General features: G+C 40.8%; 1 protein-coding gene across 25 annotated transcripts in view; it reads right to left on the bottom strand.

Annotated features, from left to right (window-relative positions):
* Nucleotides 1-2,335: 2,335 nt before the first annotated feature.
* LOC107375745 (neurexin-1a) overlaps nt 2,336-22,224 on the bottom strand; it is a 462,507-nt gene continuing 442,618 nt past the window's right edge. For all 25 annotated transcript variants that reach the window (XM_070542354.1, XM_070542374.1, XM_070542368.1 and 22 more), the window contains one exon: nt 2,336-4,127. In XM_070542354.1, coding sequence (XP_070398455.1) covers nt 3,823-4,127 — 305 coding nt within the window. In that variant the 3' untranslated portion in view covers nt 2,336-3,822. The remainder of the gene's footprint in view (nt 4,128-22,224) is intronic.

Here is a 22,224-nt window from a genome sequence, read left to right on the forward strand (position 1 = left end):
AAAAAAACGTGCCAAGCTTTTGCTCAAAGTATATTTTATCCTACAAAGTGGGGTGGTGTCATTTCATCCCATACGTGAATGTTTCCAGTTTTTGTGCTGAGCTTTCTCTCTGGTTGCCACCTCCACAGTTATAAGTCAATCAATAATCAAGGATCCACAAAGGGACTATGGGTCCCTGTTCTTTTTCAGTTTTATTCCTTAAAACTTTTTGCATTGTCCTTTTTCTTTGGTTAAATTAGTGTAAAAAATATTTTTCTGCATTTATAACCTGTTCTTTTCATAAAAACCTTTGTTGAGGCTCACAATGGCCCATGAGCCTAGACAAATGGCTGGACAGGGGAGAGAATTTGGTCGTACCTCAATCTATAGATCTTTCTGATATTTATTCAAATTCTGAACATTCCCAGTACATCCTGGAACGTGAGTGTGTCAGCATTCTTTGTTGTTTTCCTCTTGTCTAACAAGGATCTTGGCAGTAGCGTGGCATAGTGTTAGCAGTAGCTCGGGCTAACACTGTTCTCTAATTAGCATAACCACAACTAAAGTTTATATTCTGCTGACCCTGGAATGGGTAGGGAAATGCAAGTTTGAGGTGTTGTGTCTAAGCCAGGAGTGCCCAATCCTGTCCTGGAGGGCCGGCATCCAGCAGGTTTTAGTTTTAACTCTGTTTCAACTAGGGCTGAATGATTAATTGCATATGCAATGAAATTGCAATGTGACAAAAGGAGATTTTCTAATCCCAAAGGCTGCGATTTGACTGGCAGCGAGTGGTTAGCACAATGCTAATATACATGGAAGAACCCATAGGGATGCTAATGCTAATATTGCCAATTACATCCTTACAAATTACGAATTAGGAACGTGCCAAATGATTACATTTGGAGTCTAATAAAATATCAAAACTGTCATCAATCAAATAAGCACAGACAGATATTTTATTAAAGCTAGAAAATCGTAAGAGACTTTAACTCCACTGAGTTTCAGCTAGCAGCTATGAACTTAACTGAAGTACGGAAGTTCTGCATGGACAAGATGTCACAAACTCTAAACACAAAACACTTAAATAAACGGGACACACTTCTTTCCTGCTAATACATTTTCACAGTTGATGCTAATACCTATGCTCCTTCAAGGGATGTGCTCCTGGTTGCAAAGGATTGCACCTTCAAATACAAAATGTAACTACTTGTGTTTATGTATATGTAGAAATAATCTTGTTGATACGATATGTAGATAAATATGTAGATACATAAACTTGTTATATTCAGTACAAATTACATAGGGTTGTTTTTGCCTCCGTTAGTTGAAAAAAATGAGAAAAGCCATTTGAGAAAATAACCGTTAATTAAATTGCAATTGCAATATTAAAGAAAAAAAATCGCAATTAGATTATTTTCCAAAATCGTTCAGCCCTAGTTTCAACACACCTGATTTCAATCAGCAAGTGATTAACAGGCTTCTGCAGAGTCTGATGAGCTGCTGCACAGTTGGTTCAACTACTGAATCTACTGTGTGACACTGGCTTCTTTGGGAATCATCAGCCAGTTTTAATGAACGTAAGGTACATTGGTTTACCCCAGACTTAGGACCATATGGTTAAATTCAAATTGTTTACACAGAAAAACAGTTGATCTTTGATCCAACCACTTGTTTTCCTCTAGCGCAATTGCGTCACATCACTTTTTTTAAAGCAGGTAGACATATAAAGTGTGAACAGATGCAACAGCTGAACTCACATCAAGAGATTTAACCTGACAGCCAAACCAACTAAAAGACACCCAACCAAGCTTCAAAGTGTGTTTACATATCTCACAGAGTAACATTTTCGTATTTTGAAATGTGCCACATAAAAAAAGTTGTAAAAATGCTTTTATGGCTGATAAATATCAAGAAGTGTCACTTGAGTAAAGGTTGAGGGCTAGAAGTTTAAAAACGGGAGAGTGTGGGGGTGTGGCGTTACACTGAGGTGAGCTTACCAAACCCCTGTAGCCCGCTGAGTTTCTCCGCTGGAGCGTAGTGGCCCGAGGCAACATTAGCTGCTGCTACTACCACAACACCTCAGGCTGTTGGTGACTGAGATTAGATGAGGGTGATGTGGGTCTCTGGATTTGACAAGCAAGATGGGCACATGAAACACAAAAGATGAAGTTTGCCCATCACGATAGGAGGGCTTCAACCGTTCATAAAACCTGCATGCATAGAGCTTGTCAGCAGACTAGGCTAAGTTCACTTAGGTAATGTTTTATTCATTAGATTTCTCAAAACTAGTTTTTATAAGGATTTTTTAAACTTGTGTACAAGAAGAAATACAATTGAAAATAAAACAAAAGCCAAAAAAGGAGCAAACAAAGAAAATTTATAATCATCATTTATAGTTCATGGTCATTTTTCCTCATACTCAATCCAAGTACAGGTCTCTGGAAAGCAGAACTGACAGACAGAATGACAGAACATACACAAAACAGCTGAAATGGACTTTTTAAAATTATTCTCCTCGAAGTTTGGGTCAGCCCAAGCGTGTATCACACAGTCTCGAAGCACCACCTGAAAGCCGGCGAGTTTATTTATCCCAATCTTCATCGAACATCATTACTCAAATCCTCAGTCTCATTCTCACTTGTCTAAGTCAGGATTGAGGAGGAAGGCAGTGATTCCTTAAAAGAGAGTCACACAAGCTGTCTGGTTACACCTCTTTACTGTCGCAGTTCTTTTCTGGGAATGGATAGGCTATTGTATCTGGTCCAGGAAGGTCTATCTCGGGTCGGAAATTGTATAAAAACTATATAGGAACACATGTAAAAACAAGGGTATTTCAAATCATTATTCAACTGAAAAAAGCATGTTCTCAGAAAATCTTCTATGTCTATCAACAATTATTAACACTTATGTCTTTTTGTGATTTTTGTACATTTTATTCCAAAACGGTTGAGGAGCAGGTATAGTTTGCATCATCTATACAACAGGCTATAAAACACCACTTTGTCACAGTCCAGAAAGCACATATAGATGTGGTTGTACCGTATATAAACATATGTACTGTAGTAGGATAATTTTGCGTGCATGGCTCCTGAATGACCACCCTTCCAGAGAACCCCAGGATTCTGAGGGAACTTCATCCTTTGCGGATCACACAAACGAAGGCCATCGATTTCTTTTACCGGCACAGCTCGATATATTCTTTAGGTCAGACGCTTTTGAACGAAACTGTCGTCCATTCTCATCTCTGCTCTGATGCAGCTCAGCCAAATATGTTAGTCTTTCACTCGAATGCCTTTTCAGTGAGTACTTTGGCTTGGATTGACTGCCACGTGTTTTTTTTTCATTCTCTCGTTTCATCCACAGTACATGTCTGGCATTTTTATTTAATGTATGCATTTATGCAATGTGCCGTTTTCTCTAGGAAAAGGAAACGAAATCAACAACACAAACACAAGCAATGTAAATGCAAAGTTTGTAATGCTGAATCTCCATTTGCAAAGTGCATCTGTGTTCCTCTGTTTACCAGAAACAAATAAGATGGATCCCGTAATCCTGGCCAAGGAACAAGTCACAGATGGTTTACTGTTGTTTGGTTGACATGTTAGGTACGTATTCAGTCTTCTTTATGGTGTCTGTCAGCCATTTTCCCAATAGTCTCTTCCTGGACATTGCATGTCTCAATTTTTTGATAGTTAAGAAAGGTATATTTTCACATTTTTGAGCGTTTTTAATAATAAAATGACTAATTATTGTTCCCTTTTGTTATACTGTACACATACTGATGTCCTGATTCCTTCCTGACAAAAGTTCAAGCCAGTCTGGCAAAGACCAACGCCTTGTCAATCACACATAATACTCTTTGTCCTTGTTCTTCTTGCTCTTGCTAGAGGTTTTTACATTGTTGACTGGCTTCTCTTTGACTACCGTCCCGTTGGATTGTGCTGAGTTGCTGATGTAGTTGCGACTTTCGTCCACGTGGTACGAACCCTCATCTCTGTTGCGGTATTTGTACATGGCATAAAGCAGGATGAGTATGCAGAGTGCAGCTGCTGCTACGATGCCGACCACCATTCCCGTAGTGCTGCTGGACTCTCGGAAGACCTCGGAAGTTCCCGGGTAACCTTTTGGTCCAGAACCTGTAGGGCTTGCTGCAGGGAAGACAGATAATTGTAGTTACCACAAATGAACTTTGCTCAGTTTTCCTTTACTTACTGTCCTAAAAAAATTAAGATGTTTATTCATTTATTTCACTTTCGGCATTTTAAGTAGATCAAGAGTTCATTATATCAAGTAGATCAGTGGTTCCCAAACGCTATAGCTGGCTGAGCTAAATAAACATGACCCCATTTCTAACATGTAAATAAAATGGAAACAAACGGTTTTAACTTCAATTGTACAACATATGCTCAATTATGGCTTATATTTTTTGTTTTTCAACTTTGGGAACCACTGGCATTAAACATCATGCGTCTGGTGTGATGATAGTAAAGCACTTTGACTCTCCTAACAAAAGAAAAACATGCTGTAAATTCAGAAATAAACAGCCCCACATTTATCTTTACTAATGAGGAAGGAAATGACACAAAGGTAAAATCCTGTCAAAATCTTTCTCACCTAAAATGATTTAATAAATGAAGATTTTGAATACACCGTCTTATAATAGGCTCATTGTTGTGTGAGTGGAAACAGACTCTCAAAGAAAACAGAGGATTAGGAGAAAAACAACCTAAAACTATCAAGGTCTTGTTTTTTACAAGCTTTAAGCTGCCACCAAATGTGAATTTAAGCAAGAGTTTAGGCAGAGCCGTGAGCGGTCACCGATAAACCAGTCAGTGGGCGTGATGGTTTTACTGGAAGCATTGGATATTTCTAGACTATTTTGGTGAAGCTGTCCAATCAACTGCAGAATACTGCTTTAGTTATTAGGTTCTTTTGGGAGACAACAATGAACAAAAGATTACAGCCACAGAGCTCATTCCCCGTGAGAGTTGGACTCCGCCAAGGCTGCCCTTTGTCACCGATTCTGTTCATAACCTTTACGGACAGGATTTTTAGGCGCAGCCAAGGTGTTGAGGGAATCCTTTTTGGTGGCCTAAGGATTGAGTCTCTGCTTTTTTTAGATGATGTGTTCCTGTTGGCTTCATCTGAACGTGATCTCCAGCTCTCACTGGAGCGGTTTGCAGCTGAGTGTGGGATGAGAATACTCCTCTAAATCTGAGATCACGGCCTTGAGTTGGAAAAGGGTAGAATGCCTTCTCCAATTGTTTTTCATGCCTCTTAACAACATTCTAATGGTATTCCATATGACAATCTTCATCAGTTCCGATCTTCAAATCAAGACTGAAGACTAATTTCCATGATTTGGCTTTTGGATTATGACCCGTTTTTATGCTTATTTTTACTGTCTTGCGTTCTTTTATAGGTTGTTTTACTTGTTTTTATGGCTCATTTACTCTGGCGGGGAGGCAGGTTCCAACATCAGGTGGACGTGGCCCAGGGATGATAGCCAGTGGGAGGGGTGAGAGTCACGCGTTTGTGTTTAAAAGCTAGCTTGTTTTGCAGACGTGCCACAGTAGCTTTATGACAGTTTTCTTTTGAATCAGGGTTGTTACAGCTATCAGGCCAGAGGGCAGTTTGTTGAACAGTAACAGAAAACATTTTCTTCAGACCTCAAAAAATTAAAGTCTAGAGCTCTTCCTGATAACCCATGAAGTCTCATCAAGACGGAAGAGTAAAGAAAGTGAGATGCATAGGCAAGAGAAATCCTCTAAATTCAGAGGCACAGTTGACAAGAAGGCTAATGTGTTAATGCTTCATCGAGGAGCATGGTTAAAACCTCATGGCTCATTAGATGTTTTCTAGCACTGTCATGAATGAGCGGGTAACATTTCCAAAACTCAGTACATATCCAAGCATTATGACTGCATCACACAGTCACTGAAAATAAATCTCTCACAAACAATCCTCCAGCTGACTCAGCAGATTGTGCTAAAGGCTGCCCCCACTTCTGTTTCCAAAAACGGTGCCATTTAATCGAGCACATCATCCTCTTGATATCGCTCAGTCTTCCCGCTACGTCTCATCCTCTCTGTCTCTGTGTTTTTGGAGCAGTCATCAGTTCTGCGTAAGCCTTCTTTGTTGCATTTGTAAAATCCAAACGTAACACTTGGAATTGAAAGAGTTCTGGTTACAGTGGATTGAAGAAAACGTATCTGATAGTTTTATGACTAGATTCAGATGCTGACTTGGCAAATGTACGTTTGCATTTCCACAGAAAAACTAACACTAGCTACGGAGGATAGTGTCAGGTCTGAAATAATTGTGCCTGAGAAGACTGACGTGTTATTTTTAGGTAATTCCAAATAATTCTGCGTTTTTGTTCGTTTGCTGAAACATTTCTAAAAACGAAGTGCTGTAAATATTACTCCCAAATAAAAAAAAAAAACAACAACACATCTAGCCATAAATTAATAATCCATTCATCCATTTATTTTCGGCCACTTTTCTGAGGTTGGGTCGCAGGGGCAGCAGTCTATAGAGAGGCCCAGAGTTCCCTCTCACAGGCCACTTGGGCCAGCTCCTCCAGGGGAATCCTGAGGCGTTCCCTGGCCAGATGAGAGGCTTGTCCCTCCAGCGCATCCTGGGTCTTCCTTTGGATCTCCTCCTGGTTGGACGTGTCCAGAAAATCTCCCCAGAGAGGTGTGCAGGAGGCATCCTGACCAGATGCACGAGCCACCTCAACTGGCTCCTCTTGATGTGGAGGAGCTGCGGATCTACTTCAAGCCCCTCCTGGATGACCGAGCTTTTCACCTTATCTTGGAGAAAACTCTTGTCAGCCGCTTGTATCCATGATCTCATTCTTTCAGTCACCACCCAAAGCTCGTGACGAGGGTAGGAACGTAGATTGACCGATAAATCAAGAGCTTTGCCTTTCGGCTCAGCTCTCTCTTCACCACGACCAACCGGTACAACGCCGCCAGATGCTGCACCAATTAATGGTTTAAAAACTAAATTGATGTGATTGTTAGTTAGTAAATAATTTTTTTTGTAAAAGGGTTCAAATGAGGCAATTGGACTTGTTTGGTTTCTTGAAGATGTTTTGCTTCTCATCTAAAGCCGGGCGTACACTGTGCGACTTTTTCACTCGTAGCACTCAGCTTCAGCTCAAACTGTACGACTTCCTCGCAGGGCAGATCTCACGAGTCATGTGCTCACACTGTACGACCCAGTTCTCGCATGCGACCTGACTGCTCACACTGTACGTCTGGTAGCAACACGTCGGCCCTAAAAATATGCTAAAAATAGCAGTTTTTACACAACACGTCAGACTTTTTTGTCTTGTTTTGCCTGTTGTCCTTTGGGAGTGCTGCAGGAGGACACACAGGGATTTATGGGGTTGGATGAGGAAAACGAAATAAAGAAAGTAAATCTGTGTTTTGTGATCAGTTTAATTTGACATGAACATGACAAACACGCTTTCTTGACAATCTTTGTGAGTAAAAAAAAGTGTAGAAATTAAAACGAACAGCGTGTTATTAGGGAAATAGCGAGCGAGCGGCATTGATGCAGGATTGCGCATGCGCCATGAGAGGTTCTGATACTTTTTGGGTCGCAGCTGCTCGCAGCGCCGCTTCAACAGTGCGATACCCTCACGAGGGACGAGCGAAATATTAAACACTCCAGAAGTCCCTGCGACCTCACGACTGCTGATCGGCAGCTGGTCACGTGGTGTTAATCGCCTCTCGTAACCCCCCGTACACTACACGACCGCTCGGCGCAAAACTCGCCCAGATGTCATGGATTCTCGCACGACTGGAAAATCGGCTCAAAAAAGTGAAAAAGTCGCACAGTGTATGCCCGGCTTAAGGAGCTTTGTCAATTCTGACTGTAATATGGGAGGGTCAACCTTATAAGCTGGAGCTGTCTACTGTTATTTAACGAGCAGAAACTACTCTGAATATCCCCTGATGAATGTTAGCCTCTATTGAGAGGGAGTCGTTGTGTTGACTTCCTCGTTGTGTTGATTAGAGGTAGGAACGTGTGCCCCAGACTGAAACTGCTTAGGAATGAGAATCAAAGCTGCATTATAGGTACTGGAAGGTGAAACCTAAACTCCCCTCCCCCAAAGTACGTTCTTGTTTGACATAGATGGCTTCCTTTACCCCGCTCTCAAACCATCTATCTTCTCTGTCCAGAATGTGTACTTTGTCATCTTCATAAATGTGTCCCTTGTCTTTCAGGTGTAGGTGGACTGCAGAGTCTTGACCTTACCATGACCTGGATGACTGAGAACCTTCACCAGCATATTGGTTTTTTGATTAGAAATAGAAATAAACTGTATTTTAATGGTAAAAGAGCATTAACATATTTTTTATTCTTTTTAAATATGATTAAAAAAAGGCTCTTGTTCAAACTCTGCCCACTGCCTTGTAACTGAAATTGACAAAATCAACCAGAAAGGGGTCCTGTTTCTGATCACTGGAAAAGTTTCTGCTGCTCTGAAAAGTTCAGGGGTGATTTGCTGCTCTGTCATGAACCACCCCACTGCACAGGTCTGTTTACAGTAGTCAAAATTAAAGATATAGAAACAGAGAGGACTTAGCTTTTTGTTCCAAAGATCTGAGAAAAAAATCCCCAAAACACCAAGTCTCCTCTAACTCACGACTCTTTCACAACCCAAGGCAATTCTACATCATATAGCATTGTCACAAGAACAACAGCTAATGAAACTAGCAGACAACGCTTCAAATATTCAAATGAACGAGTCACGCTTACAGTTTTTATGAGTATAATTTGCTAGAACAATAAAATAGAGTAGAAGGAGTCACCGCTCATCTGGGAAAAGGTGCTGGATCAAAAAGTGGAATAACCAAAATGAGAATCCGCACACTTCAATCTGCGATGTAGGAGTTTATTGGTCAAGCTTTCGGTCAGAAAACTTCACCAGGAATTGTGGAGTTTCACACCAAACAATCCTTAGTTAAACAGGTAAGTTTAACTAAGGATTGTTTGGTGTGAACCTCCACAATTCCTGAAGAAGGTCTCTGACAGAAAGCTTGACCAATAAACTCCTACATCGCAGATTGAAGTGTGTGGATTCTCATTTTGTCTAGAACAATAAAATAAAAATCACTGCATAGATGACAACTTTCATGCCCCGTTTAGCCGTTCTGCTTCCTATTTTTATACTTTTAAAGAAAATGTTAAAATGAAAAGTAATTGCATTATTTGGCTTTGATATCCTGCTGTCTCTTAGAAAGTTTTCTAAAACAGAACCGTCTCTTCATAATTCGAATCCTTTGATCTTGGCTAGTCTGAGCAGAATTTCCACATGACTACATTTCTTCTCCTGCTAGAATTCCATCTCCTCAGAACAAAGCAAGTATCTTACTTCAAAGGAATAAGAGAGGGAAAGCAGAATTTTGTTTTCATTGATGTTTGTCATAATCACTTAGTTTCATCTCCTCACATACTGATTTTATGGCAAACAAACCTGCACGTTTATCTTCCTCTATTTAATACAAATCACTATAGGTAGTCATTCTGAAAACCACGAAAACATGTTTACCCAAAAATCACCTAAAAGTGTTAGATTACTCTGAAAGCATGCTACACTTGGGCATGTTTTCCCACTAGTAAAAAGGATTGCTTATGAGCAGTCCTGCTTCACATTCTGAATGCCATCCAAGCTAGAAGTCAGCACCCCCACTGATTTCTCCTTTTTATTTATTTCTTGGTTTTTCCGGTTTTGTTTTTGTTCCCTGAAACAGTTGATAAATCTGTAATTTGGAGATAATTCATGTTTTTTTTTTCAATTTTCTTAACTAAAACTACGTTTGTAGACAAATATGATCATGGAATCTTTAAAAACCAGCTACTTCTTCACACACAGCACAGAAATCCATTTTAGGGAGCTCTTGTTCATGCCAGTCTAAAGGGCATTAAACGTGCTAACTGTAAAGGGCAAAAGTCCTCTAAGCTGTCTGCAAAGAGAAGAGGCACTGCTGCTCTTCATTGACATGTTTTCCACCATGGTTAGACTGATCAGTGGCCCAAGTATGCTTCCAGTGGCAGCAAACATTCAAGGACAAGCGCAGACTTCCACTAGGGGATTGAGTGTGACTGAGCGTGGCAACAGATTAGCTCTGCTTGTGACAAGCCAACTTATCCTTGCAGACAGGTGTGAAGAATGCCCTCGCCTTGTGGGCAGCAGCCGCTGGTTCACTAGACACGTCCCCAGCAAGTCGTTGCGTTGGCATTAACGGTGAGGCTTTTTTCATATTTCCAATCTATCTTATTGGAGTGAAAGAAGTTGAAAGTGTAGATAACATAATAGATTGATGGAGGATGTAGACCTCCATCTGCCACAATGGGGCTTTATATAAGACCTTGGCTGACTCATGCAGTGAGGTAACAGTGCTGGAAGAGTTCAGGAGGCAGGTGGCATCAACTAGTAATATCAGGGGTGAGCCGTGTGACAGAAGTACCACAGTGTGCTGCTCTTCCTTGTGTGATCTAACACCTCCAGCTCTGGGCTTTGTTATTTCCTCCAGCTTGGATCTGTTGATTGGCTCCCTACAAGCCACATTCACACGAAGGCTTTAATCCCTCAGTCAACTGACCACAAATTTTCTCTCAAAATTGGCAAATCACGAAAACTTACTAAAGGTTGGATATAAAATCAGTTACTGTATGTTTGTGCCCACTGTTAGCATTTCCTATCACATAAAAAATGGACAATCTTTGCAGGGTCTTGGTGAAGTCTTCAGGTGTGGGCTCTCTATGTTGTCATAGTGACCATGTCCAAAGCCTCTATAGCAATGTTGTGGAAACCTGTCACCATGGTAACAGGATATTGATCCAAGAGAGAGCATATACGAGAATGGTGACAACATATCCTAGACACGGGACTTCAATGAACAAGAGTGGCTTCATCACTGACAATTTGGAAAAGGACTGACCTCTTGCCAAGGCTACAACCCTATCACACTTTCCATACTGAGCATAGTGTGATCTTCTAGATTGGAGCTCCATACTCACGTGCTACAACAGACTGGACTGGAATAGTTGGGGAAAGTCTTGCCAAGCTAGGCTTTGTTGATGGTTATAACTGTGTTTCCAATATAGGATTGCCTGGAAATTTCTGGGGAGGTGACAGGAAAATGAGATGCCTCGGTCCACTCAGCTGTTGTCTCCAGACAAAATTGGCCCTTTCAGGACTTTGCTAAGAATGTAAGCTCATTGCAGCCGTTTTGCCAGTGAGTGACATCACTGATCAGCGCCAAAAGGCATCCATGAACCTTACAAAGATTAAAAGTTTTATTCTTCCAATGTACGCTATCATTTGATCCATTCAGGGGATGGTTACTAGCCTAGAAATCTAGACAGTCAGTTGCTGAAGTAAAATAGTTTTATACTGCATGTTGGTCTAGCCATGCTCCATTGGAACCTCCACCTCCACAGCCAATCACAGCGCTCTATCAGTTTATACCTTTGACTGAAAAAACTAAAATGGCCATGGCTTGTTTGAAATGGCTTTGGCATTTCTTTATGTGAAGAGCAGATAGAGGTACTTAAGTTTATTTAGAAGAACGATGCACTTTCATCTTCTTCAACGGTGGGCTGCCCTGTTGACTGACATCTGTAGCAATAAGTACGCCACATTGTTTGTTGTCCAATAGCACGTGGAGACAGTTTGAAAAACAACCGTAGATCCCACCCCACAACTGAAAGCTGGCAATGGGTCATGGCCAAACTTTCTATTTACATATATGGAATGGCTTGCCAGGCTAGATGAATGCAGCTGTGTGACATAAAGAGAAGCGTTCAACGACCAGAAGGCCACAAAGTGGTTTAATTACTGCGTTGTGGGGGTATTACCACCTCTTGTTTTGGCATTGGCAGTTTTAGAAATGGCAATTTCCTTTCATGCTGCTTCACCAGCAGCTTTTCCAGTTTTAAAATTGCAGGTTGTTTTGGCGACATCTGCCGATGTCATTTCCCACTGAGTTACAATCAATCACCCAGAATTAACCACAAGTCCTGCCCAGTCACTCCATCGGGGCCTTTTCTTAGTGCATACCCCTGTTCAGGTACTTGTTAGGTTCCTGAAGTGTTAACAGCAAAACTGCTGCAAAGGTCAGGTAAAATCACACAGAAGTTCTAATAGTGGAAATAGACCTTATGTATGTAGTAAGACTTTCATTAGAACCAGCTGCTGACATTAAAGCTTCTTTCCGGAGTATTTCTCTTATCCAATGGCAAAATCTAGTGGCTGACAAGCATATCCCACAAAAAAATCTGTTGCTTTGTTTAAGATGGCGGCTTCACGTTTTTGTTTATAAAAGTGCTCCTGTAGCCGACACACAGAGCTAAAACACGTTGTTTTACGAGTATTATTCTCGTGTCATGTTGTATTCTCATATATTTATATTTTAGAGACTTTCTTGTCCATGAAAAGTTCATCAACTCTGCATCAGCCGAGGTATTCCTTAAATTTGAAGCAAGAAAGTGGTAGTCTGACGCTATTCGCTAGTTCTGGTTGGCGCTCAGTTTCCTATTGCACTGTGGGGCAGGGGGCGTGCTTAGCAAAAAAAAAAAAAAAAAGATGTATCACTTACGTTTTATCATGAGATAATCACTTTTACAGATTTCAGAAAAACCATACATCATTTCTGAAAGGGGAAAACTCCGGAAAGCAGCTTTAAAAAACAGTGAGGGTTACGAAAAGTATTTCAGGGCCAAAAAAGATACAAGAAAAACTTCTTTAACAGAGCAGCATCCTTATTGTAAGGTTTCTAATTTCAACACGATCCCACCGCATTTTAATCAGGATCCTGCAAAGGCAGGAGACTTACTCCTGTGTGAGGTGGGCCTTAAGGTAAGAACCCTGAAATCCAAAATAAGTATTCAGTGCTGCTTTAGTGTTTAAAAAGATTCACTGACCCCATGCTGGGCCAAGATGGGTAATATTCAAACACACAATTTTAGGACCAGCTCACACCTTGCACATCAAAGAATAGAATGGTTCAATTTTCATCATGCTCTAAGTGGAGGTCAAAGGTCAGAAGGATATATTTGTATCAATTACATTGTTGCTATCTGGCTCAAATATGCATTTGTGTGAGTTTGATAGTATAACCTTGTCCTGAAGTCCTGTGCGTGTTCAACTCGTTCTTTGTGGGAAATTTTACTTTGGATCCTCACTGCAGCTCATTAGCATACAGTCTCAGCAGCATCTGTCAAACAGCGAAACTGATGGGATCTTCTATAATTCACTGAATCACCTGATGCACCTCATGATGCAGGGCATTTGTTACTCATGAGCCTGGGAGTGCACTCTGCCCCCGCTCATCCTCGCATTGAGCTCAGGCAAAGTAATGTTCAGCATCAGGCCTTCAAGAAAGCCTCATAAGGACCTCAGGCAAATTGCATCTGCCTGTCTGTTCATTAGCACTCCATCACCTCAGAATGACGGCACATAAACTGAAAAAGAAATAGCGCCTGAAACAAGTGTTTAAAATGATAGCTACTCTCATGCACTCTACTCGAGCGTACCCAAGGGTAAAATTAGACATGGGGAAAATGACCTTAAAGTGGCGCCCGGCTTCTTGGCAGTGTAGCAAGGGTGCACTTGTGATGTGATGGAGGTAAACTCAGGGGGGGTTAACTTTTGAAGGATTGCAGTTGTGTAAAAGCTGCCAAAATAACTTTCTCTTCTTCTTCACGTCCCAAAGTGAGACTTAAATTACAGTATCACAGTCAGGCCGTCATAAAGTCCTTGTTGGTTTATTTACAAGGACGACAGTTTGTGTTTCAGTCGTGTGGTCACAACGCATTTTCTTCCATCAAAAGCTTCTCATAAGGAGAGGAAGAAAAGCAAACCTTAAACAAAAGCAGCAGTGTGACAAAGACCATAAAATTGACACGTCTAAACACGTAAATGCTGAGATTGGATCGGCTTCAAGTGTCCGTCTACTGCAGCCTTGATTTGATAGCATCTTTTTCTCTAAGTTCTCCCAGGATTCTTCAATGTGGAATACTCGAGATCACCAGTCAAATATATTAAAGAGCATGCCATTTAAAACCTTGTTGTGATTCTACCTTTACGTGTTGCTGGACTCTGTTGCCATACACAGTCAAGGAAATAAATGGGATCAGAAATTCTACCCTCTCAGGTGGGATCTGAAAAAATAGCTCTCTTCAAAGACTGTTTTTCCTCATTTGTCTCCAGCGAGAGGGTTCATTTGTTTGGTAATTTGTCACTGGGCAGACAGGTTGATGTGGGCTATGAATGAAGGAAGACTTAGATTGGATGAGGAGAGGAGACATTTACTCCAAGTGTGTGTACGGCTTGTTCAGAGGTAATGAAAGAACCAGAGCAACTAAGGATATATTGAATGAACAGACTTTGTTTGACCTTTTTATTAACTGTTGGTGCTTCTTGGTTTAAAGAGCTTTTTAAGGAATGATGACAGTTTGCAACAGAGTACTACGGTGAAGGCTTTCCTTAGGAGCATTACCAAAGACAGGCAGCCTAGGCCAGGCGTACACTGTGCGACTTTTTCAGTTGTAGCCTTTAGTTCCATCTCAAACTGTACGACTTCCTCACAGAGCATAGGCTACAGCTAGTGATGCACCAATGTGATCATTTTGGGCCGATATCAATATTAATATTACTGTAATGGGCAATAACCGATATTTGCAGATATCGATAAACTGACATTAATGCTTCTAAATTCAGCAGATTTTGTATAGACTGAAAATTATTAGGGTAGAATTTACGTTATTATGTACACACCACACTCATTTACATTTCAATCACTGTCACATGACTGAACAATTACACATCACCCCCCATCACCCTCTGAAACAGATAAACAAATGGAGACAAGATGGAAAAAATATCGGTTGTTAACTCATTCACTGCCATTGACGACTAAAGTTGTCATTTGCATTTTTTTTTTACTGTTTGGGCATCGGAACGAGCCGCCGCGCTGAGAGAACAAACATCTCAGCTCTGAAGCCGACCTTCATCCGCATACGTCACACGTCACATGATCAGGAAGCAGAAAATCCATATATTAGGAGATCGTTTTGGACCGGTCTTGTAAAAAAAAGTGAAGCGCGAACCGGAAAAGCGTACGCCGATCACAATTCGACAACGGATTATGAAAGAACGGATAATGCTCGAAACACACGGATTCTTCCTGATGTACGAGGTGAGTCTCCTCTTTGTTTTGGTTGTTTTGGCGTCGACATCATCCTAGTGCGCAACGTTCTGTGACTCTTAAAAAAACTGTGAAAACGACGAGAGACGCTGGCAGCAAAGGCCTTTAGCGATCAGAAAATGGCTGGCAGCAAATGAGTTAATCAGAATCAGAATAGGTTTATTGCCATCGTCAGTGAACAAACAATTCACAAACTAGGAACTTGCTTTGGTACCAATGTGCTACATATAACATGAATAATAAGATTAAAAAATAGAATAAAATAGAATAAAACTTTCAGCTATAAAACATGGCAGGTAATGGTAACATGGCTGATAACGTGACGCTGTGTCGAGTACAGAAGACCAGCATGGTTGTGTGTTTATAAGCTATTCACAAGTCTAACGGCAGAGTTTTGTTTATCGGACGATACAGATATGTTAAAAAAACACTAACATCTGCTGATACCGATGCCATTATATTGTGCATCCCTAATCACAACTCATGTTCTCACACTGTACGTGTGGTAGCACCACGTCGGAGCTGCGAGTCAAAAAACCCAGAAGACCCATAGACTATTGTGTTGTTGTTGATGTCTGGGGTCCCTCGGGCTCTTCATAGTTATAGGAGGACGAGGAAGACAAAAGAGAGGAAGTTAACCCAGGTTTTGGACTCCGTTTCATTTGACAAACACAGGAAACAATTCCTGGACAATCCTTGACACTGTGTGAGGAGAAAAGTGTAAAAATAACAAACTACGTGCGTGGACTAGGAATTAGCTGGGCAGTCGTGCCGGCGCATGCGCTATGTAAACGGTTTGGGTCTCAGCGCTGCTTCAACAGTATGATACCTTCCCAAGAGACATGAAATGTCAGACATGTTTGATATTTGCACGATTGCTGGCCACGAGGCACTAAGTCACTATCTCTTTTATACTACAAGAACACAAAACTCGTCCCAACCTCAAATAGTTTAACACGGGAGAAAAATCGGCTCTAAATGGGCCAAAATCGCACAGTGCACACCTAGCTGAAGTCATTCTGGGCAGTGTTTTATTTTTTGAGCTTACAAAAGTGTAGGTTGCTTCAAGATCAATCCAGATTTAGTTGGCTTGCTTGTAACACGCTACTGTAACTCAACCAGATTAGTGTTATACCATCTTCTTATTTCAAACATCCTGCCATAATCATGAGCTGTCACAGCCGTCATATAGCGGGAGAGATCAGTCTGGAGAGCGGTCACTGTATCAGCAGTGGCTGAGCCAAAACATTTAATAAAATCCCTCCTCCATCTTTTAATTATCTTTGTGTCCTCAAAAAGTGATGCAAGTCATCTTGTACTTGAGACACGCTGGCAGCACGCCTCATGACAGCATACATGTGTGAGCCAGCCTGCTAGTGTGGATGGTGGCTGATGAGCTGTGTGAGCATGAAATGGAGGGAGAAATATTAAAAGGTCTTTGATTTAGCCAAAGAAAAAGTGTTGTTTAAGTTTTTGCCCAGCGGGAGTTTTGACTAAAGAAGGCAAGATGAAAGAAGCAGACAAAGCTCACTTGGCTTAAACACCTCGAGTCTGGAGTTCATCACTTGATTAGATTTCTAAAGTTTCAGGATACAAAATCGTAAGATCTATATTTGCACTGCATACGGCAAGCCTGGAGCTTTGTAATATTTGTCTTCTGCAAAAACATTTACGTATTTCAGATTGTGGCAATTGAATGAATTTTATTAAAGTGCAAACCATGTGTGTCTAAACAATAAGACCTAAATCATAGGATTTCAGTACTTTGTAAACATATATGTAGCTTAAGGTAATGTTCTTTTAAACTAATAAACACTGTCCCTTTGTTAGGTACATCTTTTCTATTGCTTGTTGAAACAGGATTTAAATTACTTTAAATGTTGCACAGTTGTTGGTCCCAGACAGGCTGGTCTGAGTCTTAGAAGTTGTGGATCTACTAGGAATTTCACCCACAACCATTTGGTTTACAAAGAATGGTGGTGGTGGTTGGTTGGGGGGGGGGGGGGGGGGGGGGGTATATCCAGCAATCAGTGGCTGTGTGGATGAAAATGTCTTGTTGATGTCAGAAGTCAAAGACAAAGGGGCAGAGTGGTTCAAAATGTTAGAGTGGAAACGCTTGATTAACCACCTATGGGTGCATGAGACCTCTAAAAGGTCTAAAAGGAAACCATTAGTTGCATTACGGTTCTTTTTTTACTGTTTAAAAAAGAACCGTAATGCAGTTGGATAAAACACAGAATAAACGTACAAAACAGTAACTTCAGATATTTTAGAGTTGACTAAAGCTTGGAGCTAGATATTATTTGCTTTTAATTCACCATAAGCATTAGCGCAATGTTAGCCACTAGCTTCAACCTCAGTATTAGTAAAATAAAGATTTCGTGGCTTCTTAGGGGCACAAGAAAAAAAACTTCTGGGTCACTCTTGTTTACTGGCTTTGGTTCTTTAAACAACTCTGGAGCTTTTTCCTGCCGGTGTCGATGTACAAATACCTGCGCGGCAGCGTTAGCTATCCGGAGACTCGGAAACCTCACAAACTGTACAAACGGTAACTGCGTCCCTCTTAAGATTTTTTGAAAGGAGAAAAACTGATAACCCCCCAGCTGGCTGAGAATTAAATCTGTTTCAAGATAACCTTCCTTCCATCATAACTTAAAAAAGACTGTTTTGGGATTATTTTATGTGGAATTTTTACATATTACTCCTTTAACAAGGTTCTGATGTCAAAGAGGGTCTAACCCAATGTTCCTAATGAAGTGGCTAATGTGCCTGTGTGTGTGTGTGTGTGTGTTTTAGGTAGTTTTTAGACATAATTTGACTAATTCAATATTTCCGAACTACTTCCAAGCTTCACCAAAAACAGACTCTGGATTGAGTTATTTCCTTTTTATCCTTATTTTTTTGGCTGAGCAAAGTCTTTCATGCCCTACTTAGACTTACAAACAGACACATTGTGTTAGCATCAATGTCACCACACTGAGAATATGCGAGGTAGAAAAATAAGGATAATTGAAAATATAAATATGGAAGGATCAGTACAGAGGGAGACTGACAGGAAGTGTGAAATCCTATTTTCTTCCAGAACACACATCGTTTTAAAATAGAATGAATAGAAATAAGACTTGGATGGCCAAATCTTTGGTGGGAAAATAAATATATGTGTCAGAGAGAGAAAAAACAAAAGAAAATCAAGAAATAAAGCAAGATTTTCTTTTGATTGTGAGAATAAACCAAAAAAACAGTGAAGAGAGAAGTTGCAGAAGAAAGTATGTGAAGCGTGAAGGTCAGCACTACGTCTCAGTTTACCAAAGAGCTTTTCATTAGTTAAACCATCTCTGCTTGTTGCAATCAAGTAAGCAGTCTGCTGGCATGAAGGAGCGAGCGAGAGAGAGAGAGAGAGAGAGAGAGAGAGAGAGAGAGAGAGAGAGAGAGAGAGAGAGAGAGAGAGAGAGAGAGAGAGAGAGAGAGAGAGAGAGAGAGAGAGAGAGAGAGAGAGAGAGAGAGAGAGAGAGAGAGAGAGAGAGAGAGAGAGAGAGAGAGAGAGAGAAATAAAAAAACAGACTTCCAGCTGGGTATGATTGAATAACCTATTAAATGTGGGCAGTGACCTCTTAAGCCAGCACAGTGCTCTTAATATTTCATTAATCTCACAGCTACTTTTAAAACAATAATTTACCCTATTTCTTTTTCTCCTGCCTGGGTGCACTCCATTCATTGCCACTGGGTTAAAGAGAGCATTAAATAGCTGTTTGATTTATTGGTTTACTCTATGTATAGTTTCCACACCCATAAATTAAATCTATTAAAACAAATGTCAAACACATTAGTAGCTGCTAATGTCACAGCAGAAAGCTCGAGGAAAGGATGTGATGAGAAAGCACAGCGAGAAGAGGAAACGAGAGATGATTAACCTTAACCTGCCTTTGGGCGATAAACAGTGAAGGGCTGGTGGAGTTCAGTTTTTTGGGTGAAATGCAAGGAGAGGGTGTGCTCAAACTCATCAAGGCTGCTGGGTTGGGTTTCAAGGAGCATAATGTTTTTATTACAAATCACATTTCAAATTTGTGCATAATTAATGACCTTGATGAGGCAGGAAATGAAAGGTCCAAATAAATAAGTAAGGGAACGTCAAGCTCATGCATCCAATTTCAGCTGGCATCATTCTATATATGTCCTCTGCACCAAAAGAGAGATTGCAAAAGACAAGAGTCTGGGTGTAGGAAATGATATCAGAAAGAAAACTATGGAAAGTGTCATTGGGGAGCCTAAGTCTCCTCCCTTTCCGGTTGGCTCACAGGTCCCCGGAAGAATGAAAAAAGGAATGCAAGTCAACGGAGCTAAAAACGCTATTTTCTAATCCACTTTGCCTTACGCCCTGGATTGCACATATGTTGTACTGCAATTTAAATGAAAAGTATTGACGGGTGTTTTGACCACGCCAGTCACGTACATAGAGATTTATTAGCTTATTAAAAGTTCATAATTAGCATGACTACACACCAGAAATCGGCACGTCGCATATGACATCACCACGTAATCTCCTCTCCCCAAAGTAGCTGCTACTTCCCAGATGACCAGATTTATGGTGGTTCTTTCCTCCTGTGGTAAAGTTTGCTGAACTTGCAGCCCTTTTCCCTCAGTTTTCTCCGTGTCTGGTTCCATGACATCACTTTTGTGAAGTGCATTTGTAGTCCTGGACTTATTTTCACACAAGACCTAAAATAGCATTTCCCCCTGTCCGAAAATAAGCGTGTTCTTGGTATCAAAATGCGTCTTTAAAATTCACGGACATAATATGTGAAATCCATGGCACAAAACAAGCGGAAGCAGAAAGTAGCGTTTTTAGCCCCGTTGACTTGCGTTCATTTTGTCGTTCTTCCGGGGACCCATGGTCCGGAAGTAGGTGGGCGTGACTTATGCTTCCTATAGAACTCCAAAGTTTTCATAAATAAATAAACAAAACATTATGAAATGTGTAGCTACATAAAGAAATACTAGACAACTGTGTAATCTGACAATGAAATTGTGAAATATCAGAATGTTATATAAATATCTAAGCTCAATATTATGAAATATTTTTCACTCATCTTTTAAAACCTGCTCATTAAACTTTAAGAGGTAAATTTTGTCCTATAATGCAAATTATTAATGAGGCATTTTTATATAGTTATTTCAGTTTTTATTACAAAACATCCTTTTCACAAAGTCAAATTGATTTCATAATAGCGTTTTTTCCCCTATAGCTGATTTATTTCCTAATGACCATTTTTTGCCGATTGCCTTAGTTTGTCAATCAAAAGAAACAGGGTGGAGTCAGTTTATGATTGGCTGCTTAGATCAGAAGGTGCAATACAAATTCCTTTGTACTAATTGGCATGTGGAGAGCCAATATCCAAGCAAGCTAAATAATGTTTACAGATTATTGTTAAGCCAGTGGTTTTGCAGGTCACACCCACCGTCCTGATTGACAGACTACAACATTCTGCTGAAAAGTTTCATAAATCAGCCTTCGGAAAAAATCTTTCTTGTTAAATCAAAGCAGACTTTGTGAAAAGGTAGTTGTATAATAAAATCTCGTCGTCGTCTTCCTCCACTTATCCGGGTCCGGGTCGCAGGGGCAGCATCCCAACTAGGGAGCTCCAGACCGTCCTCTCCCCGGCCTTCTCCACCAGCTCCTCCGGCAGGACCCCAAGGCGTTCCCGGACCAGATTGGAGATGTAACCTCTCCAACGTGTCCTGGGTCGACCCGGGGGCCTTCTGCCGGCAGGACATGCCCGAAACACCGCCCCAGGGAGGCGTCCAGGAGGCATCCTGACCAGATGCCCAAACCACCTCAACTGACTCCTTTCCATCCGGAGGAGCAGCGGTTCTACTTCGAGTCCCTCCCGAATGTCCGAGCTCCTCACCCTATCTCTAAGGCTGAGCCCGGCCACCCTACGGAGGAAACTCATTTCGGCCGCTTGTATCCGCGATCTCGTTCTTTCGGTCATTGCCCAAAGCTCATGACCATAGGTGAGGATTGGGACGTAGATCGACCGGTAAATCCAGAGCCTGGCTTTCTGGCTCAGCTCCCTCTTCACCACGACAGATCGGCTCAGCGTCCGCATCACTGCAGACGCCGAACCAATCTGCCTGAAATAATTAAATAAAAACATCTTCATAATAATTTGAATTATTTTGGAAAAACTACCTTGTGAATAAAGTTTGACATTAATGAAAAAATATTAAATATTATTGCGGTTAGGTTTTTACATAACATGCTGTTATTTTACAATTTCATTGTCAGATTACACAGTTGTCTAGTATTTATGCAGACATATTTTATAATGTAATATTTATTTATTTAAAACACTTTTGGAGGTCCATAATTTCCTTCATCTTTCTTCACCACGATTTCTGTGGAGTCAATTATTTGAATGCAGTGCAAAAATTGTGACTCTGAAGGCAGAAAAATGCAACTCTACCTCTCGATAAACAGAAATGCATGCTTGTTACATGTGCTCCACTCCCCATCAATCCTTTAGGTTTCCTAACAGTTGGTGCCATTTAGTTGTTACTCACATGGCAAAATGAAAGTTTTTTCACTAGAAACCCATGTTCCACTGTTGTTTTCCTAACTTTATTCTGCCCTACAAACTTAAGGTGGGTTTGTGCTACAATACAGCTTTTCTGTGGTCTGGATATTTAGTTATATTTAGGATTTTTCTTCTCAGTTCAACAAAATGACAGAAAAAGTCAAACCATTTAAAGATATTTTCAGTTAATCAATAATCTCAACAACGTAAGCCAACTTCTGAAGAGCTCCCGGTCCCGTTCACATTATTTCTTGTATTTTTAATTCCTAAACTTAAAACACGATGCCCAGACAGACTCCTAAACCCTTCTGTCAGCACCTCTCCCCAGGAACATCCACACATGACGCTCACCTCTGCTGACTCAGTGACGTAGGAGACTGATTTAATGCAACAAAACTGTTCAGACTGCAGTCGCTTTCAAAAACATCAGATATGTGTCG

This window comes from Nothobranchius furzeri, chromosome 12 (genome assembly GCF_043380555.1).
Source record: "Nothobranchius furzeri strain GRZ-AD chromosome 12, NfurGRZ-RIMD1, whole genome shotgun sequence".
NCBI lineage: Eukaryota > Metazoa > Chordata > Actinopteri > Cyprinodontiformes > Nothobranchiidae > Nothobranchius > Nothobranchius furzeri.